The sequence below is a fragment of the Rhipicephalus sanguineus genome, chromosome 4, assembly GCF_013339695.2.
Source record: "Rhipicephalus sanguineus isolate Rsan-2018 chromosome 4, BIME_Rsan_1.4, whole genome shotgun sequence".
Classification (NCBI taxonomy): domain Eukaryota; kingdom Metazoa; phylum Arthropoda; class Arachnida; order Ixodida; family Ixodidae; genus Rhipicephalus; species Rhipicephalus sanguineus.
This window is the reverse complement of record NC_051179.1, coordinates 178,345,514-178,359,907: the sequence shown is the minus strand read 5'-3', so window position 1 is coordinate 178,359,907 and position 14,394 is coordinate 178,345,514. Positions and strand designations below refer to the sequence as shown.

Below are 14,394 nucleotides of genomic sequence, written 5' to 3'. Positions count from 1 at the left end.
CTGTAGAAAGAGTTCATTAGCAGCTGAAGGAGATATAAATGCAAAAGCGCCAGCATTACATGCCCTGAGCACGGTTCAGCGATGGTGACTTTGAATAAGAACCATTAAATGAGGCCAACCAGAATTTCGTAGCCACTTCGTTATCCACCACAGCTGCTAACTAAGCATTCTAACAGTGTGATGTAGCTGAGCCGTGGCACATTGGTTAGGGTGCTCGGCTGCCGACTCTAAAGACGTGGGTTCAATCCCTGCTGCAGCGGCTGCATTTCAGTGGAGGTAGCTGGAAGCCTGTGTACTGTGCAATTTCAGTGCCTGGTAAAGAGCCCCAGGTGGTCAAAATTATCCAAAGCCCTTCACTATGGCGTTGTGGTAATTTTAGCACGTAAAATGCCAGAAATTGTTGATACGATGGAGCGGGTTGCTTGCACTGCCTGGCACAATTGTTGTGCCCTTACCCAAGTGGCCAGTAATTATGCACTGTTGGTGGTGCCGTCATCGTGCAGGGAACGTTTCAGCAAGTGCAGCGGCAATGCAATGCTGAAACACATACTAGAGTGCAGATGTCATGCAAGCGCTCTGCAGTTGTCGGTTGTCTCGCGAATTGTGGCACTTGTGATTTGTGAAAGTCGGCACCACTTTATATTGCCTGGCATTTGCAACTACAGAACAACTTCGCCAATGTACTTTGACACCATTCGAGTAGACACGAATGCAGCCGGCTTTGTCGTCTGCTGTGGTTCCAGCCATCTTGTGCTGCATGGACCCATGAGAAGGTGCAGGAAATTTGTGACCCAAGCTTGTACGATGCCCGAACATTTTTGTAAAGGAATACCGGGGTGCCAACGCTGAACTCAACATGAATGCCAAGTGCAGCGCCACAGTGAACGGCTTCATAAGTGAAACGAGCGCACCTTTTATCTGCCCACTGTGTGCCCCTATCAGCTGTAAATACTTATGCAAGACTATAATGCTTGACTGAAAGGGAAACAGCCCAAGCCTTCTACTTTTCAGTAACGAATAAGAATTTTGTCAATGGATTGCTGCAACTAACCACAATGTCTGGCTCCTCTGATCACCTTAATCTTCTCGCTTATGCTTTTCTCTAGGCTAAGGAAAACTACAGATGCAAGCATTTCTGAAGGTGTGAAAATTTCCGTACAACCAACTATCCAAGGAGAAGCACATGTGCATCTGTGGATGAATATTGACGCAGCCTCACCAGACATTCACCATTTAATTTACCCATAGGTCGAACTGAGGTTGACCGCAAGAAGCAGAGAACTTGAGAAACTGCCGGCCTACCACATTGTAGTGGTCTTCGTTGTACAGGCATTCATAGCACTGCATATGTGAAGAATTATAATTCATGCATGGCTATAGGTCAGATGTCTCAAACTTGCCTCAGCTAGCAGGCTGCAGTCACGAAATTTAGTCTCTGCAAGGGCAGGCACAGTGAAGAATGGGGCGAGGTGGGGGGAGGAATTTGAACAAGACGTTGGCCAGCGTTGCTATTTGAAAGAAGTCCTTTCTTGTATCTGATATAAGGGTCATTTCTGAAGGAGCTTTGATGTCCAAAATTGAGAAACATACGATACCGCTCTCCAGAATTACTGAAATCTGGACGCAGATATCTCCCATGGTTATGTTTTCACACCTGGTGACCACACAGGGTGCCTCACTGAAGAATGCTTAGACAGCCACGTGCGCACCTTTGGCTAGCGGCCTGGCCCACACATGGCCGACTTCTTAAGTATGCCGCCCCTACGAGTGTGAGAGATCCCTGTTATGTGTCATTCGGCTGTAGCCACATTTTGTCCGAGTCAAAAAGGGTGCCCATCTCCAACACCAAGGAGGGATGTCAAGCTTGCGATGCAATATGTTAGATTGCTTATTAAGGTGTTGCTATTGGATGTCCTCGCCATTTAACAGCGAGAGACGAAATCAAACTTTACATAGACATATAACCTTTATTACAGATGGAGAATCTTGAAGGACACAGGAAACTAGTCATCCAGTAGTACATCACAGACTTCGTTGAAGCCAACATGGCCATCTAACAGACAAGTTAAAATTTAGTCAAGGAACCAATAATATCAACATAACTAAAAACAAGCTGTGCCCCGTGCATCAAAATATCAAGCGCGTAGTTAAACCACAATGAATGCACACAAGTGCTAAAATTTCCACGTTTCAACAGTCCAGTTTCAATACATCTCGCATATCTTGAACCTTGCTAGCTCCAAGTTTGCACAACAGCTAGAAGATGCTACACATGGAAGTATGCATAAAGTAAAATCATGAACGTATGTGTGCACAAAATATTTCTGTAAGTACATTCAAATGTGACTTATAGTAAATTATCAATGATCATTAGATGCTACAAGAACAAGTGTTTAAAGTACTTGAACCTTTGGATGGCACAGAATACCAGCACTGTTCGTTATCCTAAAAGGACAACACTAGCCGAAGTAGTGGCAGCACCAGAAGCGTGCATCATGACGGTGCAATGTGTAGCAATAAACATGCAGTGCACTGATGTGAGGTATCCATCGGCAGCTAGGAGATAAGTACTCAACTACAGAGATTCTCCTATGGTACCACAGGCACTGCATGCCTTAGGCAACAGTGCCTCAAACTGTGCTGCTTTAATTATCAACTTCAAAACAAATCTTACACCAGCTACAAAAGAAAGAAAAAAAGACATCTCGCTCAGAAAGCAAGATTGCCCACCAGATTCACATTTAAAAGCTTGTCGTATCAAGCCTTGCTCAAGACACTGCAGGGCCTTGGGCCGGCTCAGCCATAACATTCTAGCATTGCACAATTCTTGTGTAACTTACTAGCAGGCACACACTGCCCCTAAGAATGCACGCAGTGCCACACGAAATGTCTTCACAACATTTCTGCCAGCAATAAAACTAAGAACGCAATGTCACAGTTGCACAGTTGAGCCTATGGCAGAAGTCCATAGCCCCAAAATCTTGCAGCACTGGTCCGTTTCAGGAGGATCCTTCCAGGCACGCACCGAGGCAGCATGGAATCGCACTTGCACAACCGAGCATCTCAAGGCACTGCACTGCAGGCGGCTCCTTCTTTTGACAGCCAAAGAAGGGACACCAGTATACTCCAGTCCCAGGAAACGCAGACAGCAAACGACTGTCTGGTGCTTTGGAGGTTGGCCGTGTTGTGAACATCATTAGCCGCACCACAGGATAACTAACGAGCCAACTAATGTTGCAAGGCAGTCCCAAGGACTGCAACCTTATAAACATTTACACTAACTCATCAAAAAAACCACCTATCGAGAGCACCTTTAGAAGGGCCAACCACAGTTCTGACGATTTCGTGAGCCGAGCGCCTGCTTGAGTGTGCTACGCTCTGGCGACCAGTAGGCACCGCTGTGCCCAGTAGAGCAGCAGCATCAAGGGTTTGCTTCATCCGTACTGGAAGGTGGCCGAGACGAACCCGGTGGCCGCTCTTCTTGAATCAGCCCGCTGAGGTCGTCCTGCGCATCGGTGTCCCTGATACAGCCCTGCCTTATCAGGAAGGGGCGGATTATGACATTGTTGTAGAGGAACATGCCTAGGATGAGCACCATGAAGCCCACTATCTGTGTCCAGTTGAAGCTCTGCCAACGCACGGCCAGCGAAAACAGCCAGATGACCAGAGTTCGTACACTGTCCAGGACCATGCGCGTGGTCGCACTCAGCTCCTTCGTCACGCTGATGCCAGCAAAGTTGAAAAACGCAATGCTCAGCACCGTGCCTGCGTAGAGAACAAACCCTGCACTCAATGACACTGTTAATGGAAACCACAGCAATTTAGAATTTTACAAGCCAAAACAACGTAGCAGTGCACTGCAGATTGGTTTTGACCACCTGGTACTCTAACCCTCTACTGCACAATTTTTTGCTTCGTCATATTTGTGGAGTTGCATAGAAGCATAACAATAGCTGTACTACCATTAAAAATAAATTTTACAGCTTGTATAAGCAGAAAAAAGGTATGTTGCAAATTTCCAACGAGCAGGTAAAGAACAAGTTGAAGGGGAAAGATACTCTGAGTGATTCGAACTCAAATATTTATTTGCACATGACAATGAGTAGGTGCACTCATGTTGCAGTGTGGTACAAAAGAAAGCAATTGTCCTTGCTTGTTGAACAAAGCTCGTTTCCACACTTCTAGCAGTATGTCATGGAGATTTCCATGCAGCCAGGAAACTTGCAGTGCCTTTCCACATCAGGTTGAACATTTGAAGGAGAGAGAGTAAGACATCTTTATTATAAATATTAATAAAGAGCATGGGAGGAACCCCTAGTCTGGGGTCTCCAAGATGATTCCGGCAATGTGTCGAGCCCGTTTTATTATGGCTCGGGGGACCTTGGGAGCAGGAAACGAATCGCAACAAAGAGAATGAAATTTGCCGCAAAATAGAGCTAAATGCAGCCACATAGTTTTAGAGCAGGCAGAACTACTTCTTTTATGCATTCCGGGCTCTGTCAAGGAACGAAGAGGAAGATGATCGCGAGGGCAGAGTGGAATGTGTAATAATACACCACCACACTGTTTTAGCAATATGGCCTAAACGTAGAAGCAGAGACACCAGGGACAAAGCAATGCGAATACGCCGAACTCCTATGCGAAAATTTGGACATACAACCAAAAAAACATACTGCACACATGTTGAATCGGAATGGATACACACTCGCTGTCATCGTCAGTGCCGGAAGTCTTTACTACCAGAAGGAATTACTCTCTGTCATAGCAGCATTTCTGAGGAGACCAAACCCCACGCGCAACATAGCAACGTTCCGTCGCCAGGAACAAGCTATTACGAGATGAATTTTTTTGGAATCTACACAATCAAGAGGGTGTGTAGCAGAGCTCAAGAAATTTTTCTGTCCATTATCGCGTTAGGCAATGCACTTAAAAGGGGGGACGTGGATCCTAAAATTTTTTCTTTTATTTTTACGTCTGGGTGCGAAGAACATTTTGCTCTCAGATCAGTCAACGAGCAAATCGCTTGCAGTGTGCTGCCACCTATCAACAAACGTACAAAAACAAGCGGCGCAGCGCTGGCTATGAAACCAACACACTGGCGAAGGGCGGTGTGGAAAGCGTTCGCTCCACGAAAGGCGTGGAGCAGACGCGTCCTCGAATGATTGAAACGTCGCTCGCATGATTAGTAACAGCGCTCTGCTGACAAAAGGATAGAGGCCCTATTTTAATTTATCGACAACTTGAGATCGCTCAGTTTTACAACAGCACATAGCGAGCCCGCGCGACCTCCCGTGTATAGTGTTATGGGATTCATGCACTACAAGAAACACTGACCAATGCTATATGCAAGTAAAACAGGGTGAGCTTCAACTGAATGTCAGACAATAACATTTGACTAATTTACGTGGCTACAGAAAGTCTCGCGAAGCTGATAGTATGCGTACGCTGTGGGCTAGCATTGAAAGCGCAAGTTGCCACGCATTTTCACGAAAACTGCATCTTGCAAGAACGAATCAGATTTCTCCGTGTCACGGAGGGCCCGGTTTGTTCACTGATGCAGGGAACATGCAAAGTCGCAGTGTTCCTTCCTTGCCAACGCGTTAACACTGAGGTTAGCACAGCCGAACAAGGGAGCGACTGCGTAGTGCTGCCATTTTATCGTCTACTAACCCTCCTCGAGAGGACGCTCCTGAATTCCGCTTGGCGGCGCGACAGTCTATGGGCATTGCGAATACTCTCTGCCTTGAAAAAGGTCACTGCTTGAGCCGAACTCTGAACGAAGCACAAGCCCAAAGAACGTTTTTATCACGGATAAGTCCACGCGGATAAATTCTGTGCCATTTTCCTTGCCGCCGTTAACCAACATCCAACGGCTTGAACTTCCACTGCTTTGTTGCGCGCTGCGATGCCAAGCACTCCTCCCGTCGCTGTATTTCACGCACACTTGGCAGTCCCGCATAGTATGCCATACGAATGTGGTTTCCAATGCCACTGAAGCGTTGCCTAATGATCCGATGGCTGCAGCTTGACCAAGGGGAACCGGGTGGTTCTCGTAGACTCAACGCTCCGGTAGCGACAAGTAGTTTCGGCATCGCGCCCTCGTAGGCTTGGCGCGTCTTCTTTACACGAGAATCTCCCGGTGTGACAGCACAAAATAAGGTAACTGTGTGTCGGCGGGCCGCACGAACGCGAGCGTAAGCAGAGGAAGATGACACTTGTAACAACACACGAGCACACGACACCGGCAACACGGCAGCTGTGAGCTCGGAACAAAAATACAAAAACAAAATGGCCGCCTTGAGTTGCGCCAGCCAATGACGAGAGAAGGGGTTCGCCTCGGGCGCGCGCGCTTTGGCCAATGAGCGTTCTACAACCACCCTTCGGAAAAGCGCCGATAGTGGCCGTTCTGTTGCAGCGACGCCATTTTGAAACGCCGCAAAATGTACACAAAGAAAACAGCTTCAAAACAAGCCAAAAATGGCGGCGATCAGCCAGCTGCTGCGCCCGTGGCGCGCGCGGGAAGTTTGAACAAATTTTGCCTGTTGAGATGCCTTTTGCGGCTCCCGTGGTGTCTTAAAAATAAGTTTTAACCCATTTCCCGGGCGAAATCGGCGATAATATTTTGAGGGCAGCTGCTTAGGGGTGCAAACATGCCTAAAGTGCGTTTTTCTCAAAACTGATTTTCTGTCCATTTTTTACTATTCTAAGACCCACGTCCCCCCTTAAAACTTACCTGGCATGTGCAACGTTTGCCATGGATTTTTTCAGAATAGTTGCAGCCATTAGAGTGAAATCAAATGCTGTGCAAATTGGAACGGATGCATACTTTTATAAATCAGCGTGGAAAACGACGAAACACCCTTGAGTAGATGGGACACGAACTATGTTTAAGAAGTGAAATTTGCCAATAAAAACACTTAAAATGCACTTGAGGGAAAAAAGAAGTATGAAACAAAAGCTAGAGACTTCTGCAAAGGATGCATGTCACCTACCGTTCTAACAAGGGCTACATCATAATCCTGGTTCATAAAATGTTGCCTTACAGCAGTACAATTACGTTAAAATGAAATAAGAGTGAACATTTTCCCACAGCTTTCCATATGTCAGTTTCAGAGCTCCATAGGCCTCGTTCTAAGGCATGCAGATCAATAAAAGTGGCCTTGTCAAATTCCTCGAGTTGCACGGGAAATTGGAAATGTCCAGGCAGCACATACCGTATCTTTTTTTAATGTTTTCACAAAGCTCAAGAATGAAGATCTGTAAAACTTGACAGGATAGCTAGGTGGGCTAGTTGGTATTGCATTATGATGTAAAACTTCGAGCAAAGAAGGGAAAGATTTGAGCCAGGTATGATACGAAATAATACAGGTCATATTGGAATTCAGCACATAAAAAGAGAAGCTTAAGTGTTTGGAACATCACAGCTAAAATAATAAACAATAACATTGGTAGCAACTCACATTGGAATGAAATTGAGTGAAGACAGTGTTGCATATTTTTAGCCAGAAATATTGGCTGCTGTGCCATATTTTTGTTTTGTTTTTACTTGCATCGGTTTTATAATACGCTTGTTCCATTTGTTGCTTTATTTCTTCTGCTTTTACAGTCGATCCCAGATATAGCGAATGCGGATATATCGAATTATCGAACGCGGATATATCGAATTACTGGCTATATCGAACAGTTGAGAAATCCCCTTGAATTTCCCATGCAAAAGTATGGGGTTGGTGTGCACGTATATCGAACTCCTGCACAGCGAAACATCCGCTATATCGAACGCTGCCCCGCGCCGAAGCCCAGAAAGTGCATTTTACCTAACAACATATTTCGGCCGCGTTCTTGTAAGTTCCAATCCCTTGTCGCGCGCAGGTGACGAAATTGCGTTGCTCTAGTTCGTTGCGCAGCGCTTGTCAGTTCACCAGTATATTTGACGCGCGGTCCGCAGGTTTTAATGGATGGGCTAGTGTTTTTCAAAGAGGCTTATTGCCGAGGGCACCAAAAGGAGAATTCAAAGCGACTTGGCAGTCTTGTTGTAATGTTTACATTCCCTTCCTTGTCTCTTCGCGCACGATGGCATGCGGGCCGGCAAAGCATGGCCTTCGAGATCCGCAACCTCGTGACGTATTTTTAGTGTTTTCGGTTTTAAAACTCTGATCTCAGAGGCTACGCTTTTTTGCGCATTTCTCGCCAAAGTAGCGGCTGCCTTCTGCAAAGCCACAAGTGCCATCGGTATCACCAACATGTCAACGGTGGAGAAATGTTTCTTCGTGCAGCGGTGCAGCGTTGTCTCTTGCAGAATGTGTACTGTGTGTACTTCGCGCTTTGTTCTTGATAAATAGTCATTCGGGAGTCGAACTAAACATTGTCCTACTCGTAGCGATAAAAATGACCGGTGCTTGAAACAACGTCAAGTAAAGCACCGTTGTGCACTGTTTCCTAACGGGCCTTGGTGCCAGGTGACTACTTCGGGCGCGTCATGACCGCCAACTACGGCGTACAGTGCATGAGTGAATTTTGAGACTTAGCGTTTCCGGGCGCCGTATCGGACGGGAGCACAGCTAGTGACTTCATCGGTGCAGATAACGACGTAGCTGTTTCTGACTGCATCGATGCCGAGATCATAGCTGACGTTGCCGGTGCTGCAGAAATTGACCCGTGCGGTTTGAAGATGCCAGCCGCCGCTACCACCGCTAAACCCTTTATGGCGCTACAGAGCTCGCATCAGTGTTCAGCGTCGATCACCGCTCTTGTGGCGGAAGGTGCCGAATTTACTTATTTGGAAAGCTTATATAATATTGACGATGACTTGATGAATTTACGGCGCGCAAGAAGCAAGACAAGTTGACGGACTTTATTCATGCAAAATAAAGTGCGCTAACTTGCAAAAGAAGTTCTCGCCTTGTTCTTTAGCATATGCGAGCGAGTCGTCACGTTCGCGCTTTTTACGATTTCAGAAAACTGTGTCGAGGCCTGCAGTGCTTTAATTAAAGCCTTAAATACAGAACTCCCGTTAAGACGAACTCGGTTAAGACGAATTCTCGCTTATACCGAACAACAACAACACGGGACCATTTGTTTGGTTTCCCATAGACTCAATGCAAAAAAAATTCGCTTAAAGGGGCCCTGCAACACCTTTCTTTGTTATATTGGAATAGTCCCATTATTGACGTATGACTCTTCACGAGTCATATGCCGCAAAAAATTTTTCGAATCCGTCAAGTCTAAGTGGTGTTACCAAATTATAGAGATCACATTCCGCAGCTTTCTCCCTCAACTCAACGCAGCGAGCGCGCGGAGAGCTGCGCGCGGTGTGAGGAGAGGGAGGGAGGGCGGAGGTGCGAGGAGGCGACGTCAGCGCCGGCTGCATTTTTTTCATTTTTTTCTCTCTGGCGTCTCGGCGCAACCACGTGGTCTGTGGCGCCACTTCCGGTCGGCTCGCGCGGTGACGCGGTCGTCGTTGAGCGGCGCGGAGCCCATGGCACCGTGTATCGCGCGTGCTTGAAAACTGCGAGTCGTTTGGTAATGTTGGGTGTGCACCTCAAACTGCCGTAGTGTTTTCATCGCTCTGCCAACCATGGACGCAAACTTGTGTGCGCGTTTGGAACGAATGACAGCTGAGATGGGTTTCGACCCACACTCCGATACACCGCCTCTTCGCACTGCTCGCGCTTGAATCGTATTCAAGACGGCAAGCTGCGTGCACCCTTCTCCCAGTGGCTGTACTTCGATGCTGTTTGCTCTTTGAATGCGGACGCACAGCGAGTGCGGGCTGACAACAAAGAACTACAGACTAGAAGAAAGGATCGTGGGGCATCGGGCCGGCGCGGACCCATCCCCCAGCTGTCTGCAGCTACCGTGAAAATGCGAATCTGCTTGGTTGCTGTGTTGCGGTTTCTCGGGAACCTGAGACTACGGGAGGATACGCCGAGGTACGGCTCGATGACATATTGAACAGACAGCGAACAGGACTCTCGCCATACGGCGAACACAGGTATCCTAAGCTAGCCGGCGCCAGCATTGTTATCGGAGAAATGCTGCACCGCTGCCTCGATCGGTCGTGAGAACGTGCCGACGATGCAGTTTCCAGCTGACGAGGCAACACTCGAACGGCTGCTACTCTCAATGGCAACCGGCGATGGTCAAAAGCACAGAAATATTCACTATTTCGCCACTGCACATGGTGAAGAAAACGCAACCACGCAACTACGAGCAGACGAGCTGTCGGTGAGACCGGAAGTGCTAATATTAATGTTTGTTCGGTGTTTTAACGGCATAACACAATATAAACATGCATATTATCTACTTACTGAACTCAAAATTAACAACTAAGGTAATAATGAGGGTGTTATCGTGATTATAACATCAGCCAATGGTGGAACTGCCGACAATCGCGTCATATATTGCGGACTAATACATTATTTGTCGAGAGAAGAGGGAGCGATTTTCAGCTGACTGAGAATTTATTGTAAATTCCAGGCCGCTCGCTTCGCTATAATATTTGGCTCGCGTGTTCTCGGGAGCCTCGACTACTGATTGGCAGCGCTTTTTGACCCTGCTCAAAAAGTGTTGCAGGGCCCCTTTAAGACGAACCGCCCAACTGTACTCTTTTGTTAAGACGAACTTTCGCGGTGATCAACAACGCTAGTGATTCTGCGAAACGAACACTGCAGTCTTGGTGGGACCGAGAAAAAGCTAACAAAAAAAAGATGAAAAAAGGCGCTTCCTGGAGCAAAGACGCGAAGCAAATCGCGACGCTGAGGGCGCGAGATAAATGAAGAAGACCGGTTAGCGGATAAAGCCAGTATCCCTTCTAACCCCCAGCCTGTGGGTGGGGGAGGTGTGGGCTTTATCAGCAAAGAAAGCAACAAAAAGAGTGGGGGATTTACAACTTGGACCCCCAAGCCACTGCGTCCTTTTGTATCCCCCCCCCCCTCCGTTCTTCGGTTTCCCAGCTGGAGTACAAAGGAGAACAGAACAACACAAATGCTTGGGGCCCCTCCGCCGTGGTCTGAAGGGAGTGGGGGAGGAAAAAAAAGAAAGCGACAACAGGAACAAAAATGGTCTGTGCATTACAAAACCGAAACCACGATCGCGCCGTCAGAGGGGTCAGGCGCATTGTCATCGCCATCACACAATGGCGGCCGAGCACATGTACTTTATGGTCAATTCGCACTGGTTCGCGTAGGACCTGTGCGCGTTCTATCTGTTCCAAGTGAAGTGCAGATTGTGATGAGCCATTTTGATTACGGAAGCGCACGACAAAGGAAGGCTATTTTGCACAGTGAATATAGCTGCGTCGTGTCTTTTTCGTGGCGAGGCTTGTGACCGTGAGTAGCCCGATGGGATATCTTCAGCTGCACGTCGATCAGGAAAAGTTACTACGGGTCGAAAGCGGGAAAATATCCGGACCTCGAAAAAAACCTTGCAGACTTTCTTAAGCAACTCAGCGTAAAATGACTTTGTCAAGGCAACAGCACACGACCGAGGCGTATCCAGAAGTGATCTTAGAGCCAGCAAAACAGGCTCACAGAAGAAAACGAACTGCCAGGACAATATGAAGGAAAATTGTGCTTGTCTCTTAATTTTTTTTCTAATCGTCAACATAGGAGCGTGTTACAGTTTTATCATTAAAATGTGGTAGCAAATATCTTCACGAGCATTTTTTATTTTTGAACACGCGAAATCGGGTGCTCGTAAAATTCGTGTAAATACTCTGCTTGAAGGCATAGTCTTTATCTAGATGAGCCAAATAAATGCTTTTTCTTGTCTTTTTGCCCCCCATTGTAAGTCTATCCATTCAGTGTTTTCAAGTAACATATTTGGATGCAATTGGCATATTAGCATGCCTCTTTTTGGGGGCACTTCTGATAAGCCGAAATCCTGATAAGACGAACAGACGACCGCGGTCTCTTCGAGTTCGTCTTAACGGGAGTCTACTGTACAAATATTTCATATTTTGAATCATCAATATATCGAACTATTTCGCGATCCCCTTTGAGTTCGATATATCCGGGATCGACTGTATTGTTTATTTTGACCAGAAATCGGACAGAATGAAGGCAGAAGACACCACAATGACACTGTCTGTGAAATCTGTGTTGTGCAAGAAACAAACAGTTGTCTTTATTGTTTCTACCTGGTCCCATTACTATACAATGCAAAATTGCATCAAAAGTGGCAGCTCAAGAAACGTGCCAAGTACCCCAAACCACTGACCATAAGAAGAAAAGCACAGACATTTAAAAATTGGGCAACTTACCGACGACACCCAAAGTGACGTGCCAGCTGTTCTTGATTTGAATGAAGCCATCGATGGCATCCTCCAGCTGACCACCAGGGTTCTGGAAGATCGTGTTGCCTGCTGGGATGAAGTACATTGGCACCAGCAAGAGGCCCAGCACCACAAAGCCAAAAAAGCCTGCAGAAAGAAAGTGCACAAGCGATGATGCAGTACGGCTAAAGTGAAAACATGGGCACTCACACTGTGGTAAGCAAGAGCCGGACTTGTTTCAAGTCACTGCAGTATCTAGTTAAGGCTCTGCTAAAGTTGATCAGGCTCAAGAATTGGATGAATTTTATGCAAAAGCAACTGGAACTAACTGCGGGTGTTCCCAAAAATGAAACTTTCTTCAGTGAGAACACTGCTGCAACAAGTTTTAGCAGCTACTCGCAGCCACTCACCACAACACTACAACTTTCTAAAATTACGTGGATACTCTCAGTCTGCCATGAAGCTGACTGACAAGACTTCCACTGAAACAATGCATAACAGAGACCGAAATTAGCAACACTGTACGGGGTCCTGCACAATTCTTCTAACAATGTGTGCACTATATCCAAAACTCAAAACATAGCTAACACGAACAAAAGTGCCATAGCTGAGGTTGTCGACTTGCTTTCAGATTGAAGCTCGTTCTTTTTTGAGACATGTTTTTGCTGCTGTGTGTTTGTCGGACTGAGTGGAGAGAAAGCAGTTCAGTTGTATCACTCTGGGCAAGGTTTTGATGGCAAGCTGTTGCAACAGGGTAGGCTGCTTCACTTCCACTTGGAGATGGTCTCAGCGTTACGCGTGGCAATGACCACTGTTCAAGCTAGCTTTTTTCTATTGAAACTAGACCTGTTATTTGAACACCTTTGCAGCATCTTCTATGTAAAAAAAAAAGGCGCAGCAATGAATGCAATAGCAACAAATTGTAATGCTATACAAAGTAAGGCTAGCAGCTGACTTTTTTGGATCTGATCTTGCGTAACTCTTTAAAAGGCTGCTGTAAGGGAATACAGCTGCTTCATGGAGCCAAGTGTTTTTCGTGCTATTGGTCATCTAAATGTGAAGTAAGCGAGCGGTTCACTGATGTCTGCCGAGATAGCGCACGCGCTAACGCTGGCAACAACCGCACCCTTATGATGAAAGTTCGCAGATGCTGCCCCGTGAAGGCCTCGCACGGGAGTGTGATGTTATCGAATGCACCCTCCATGCGACAGAAATGGCCAGCTCGTTTTATCTCTGCTTCAGTTGCGTCAGTCTTCAGTGCTCCCGTTCTTTTATTTATTTATTTATTTATTTAACAATACTGCCAATCTCTTCAGAGATTATAGCAGGGAAGGCACATGAAAAATACTATATGTTTGCACAAGATCATATATGGTTAAAATCACAAAAAAGTCAAAATTACATACAAAATTATACATTATTCATTGCGATAGAAGAACACACAATAAAACAATTTTAGTAACAAAAACATGGGCGAGATTATCGCCAAAAACAACTGCAAAAGGATAAGGTATACATTTGTAAACATAGCGTAGGACCAGAGAGTACACATTACTATTGATTACATTGTTCAAACAATTTTATGAACAACAAAATAATCGAAGAACATGTCACTTGAAATACAGTCGATCCCGGGCATATCGAACTCGGATATATCGAATTAGTGGCTATATCACACAGTTGAGAAATCCCCTTGAATTTCCCATGCAAAAGTATGGGGTTGGTGTGCACGTATATCGAACTCCTGCACAGCGAAACATTCGCTATATCGAACGCTGGCCCGCGCCGAAGCACAGAAAGTGCATTTTACCTAACAACATATTTCGGCCGCGTTCTTGTAAGTTCCAATCCCTCGTCGCGCGCAGGTGACGAATTTGCGTTGCTCTAGTTCGTTGCGCAGCGCTTGTCAGTTCACCGGTATATTTGACGCGCGGTCCGCAGGTTTTAATGCATGGGCTAGTGTTTTTCAAAGAGGCTGATTGCCAAGGGTACCAAAACGAGAATTCGAAGTGACTTGGCAGCCTTGTTGTAACGTTTGCATTCCCTTCCTTGTCTCTTCGCGCACGATGGCATGCGGGCCCGCAAAGCATGGCCTTCGAGATCCGCAACCTCGTGACGTATTT

At 46.4% G+C, this 14,394-nt stretch overlaps 1 protein-coding gene across 1 annotated transcript in view; it reads right to left on the bottom strand.

Annotated features, from left to right (window-relative positions):
- Positions 1–1,953: 1,953 nt before the first annotated feature.
- Positions 1,954–14,394, bottom strand: part of LOC119390930 (solute carrier family 35 member F6-like) — a 37,583-nt gene continuing 25,142 nt past the window's right edge. The window contains exons 6-7 of the mRNA XM_037658646.2: positions 12,260–12,418; positions 1,954–3,765 (exon numbers count right to left, since the gene is read on the bottom strand). Of these exons, the coding sequence (XP_037514574.1) occupies positions 3,422–3,765; positions 12,260–12,418 (503 nt within the window). The 3' untranslated portion in view covers positions 1,954–3,421. The remainder of the gene's footprint in view (positions 3,766–12,259; positions 12,419–14,394) is intronic.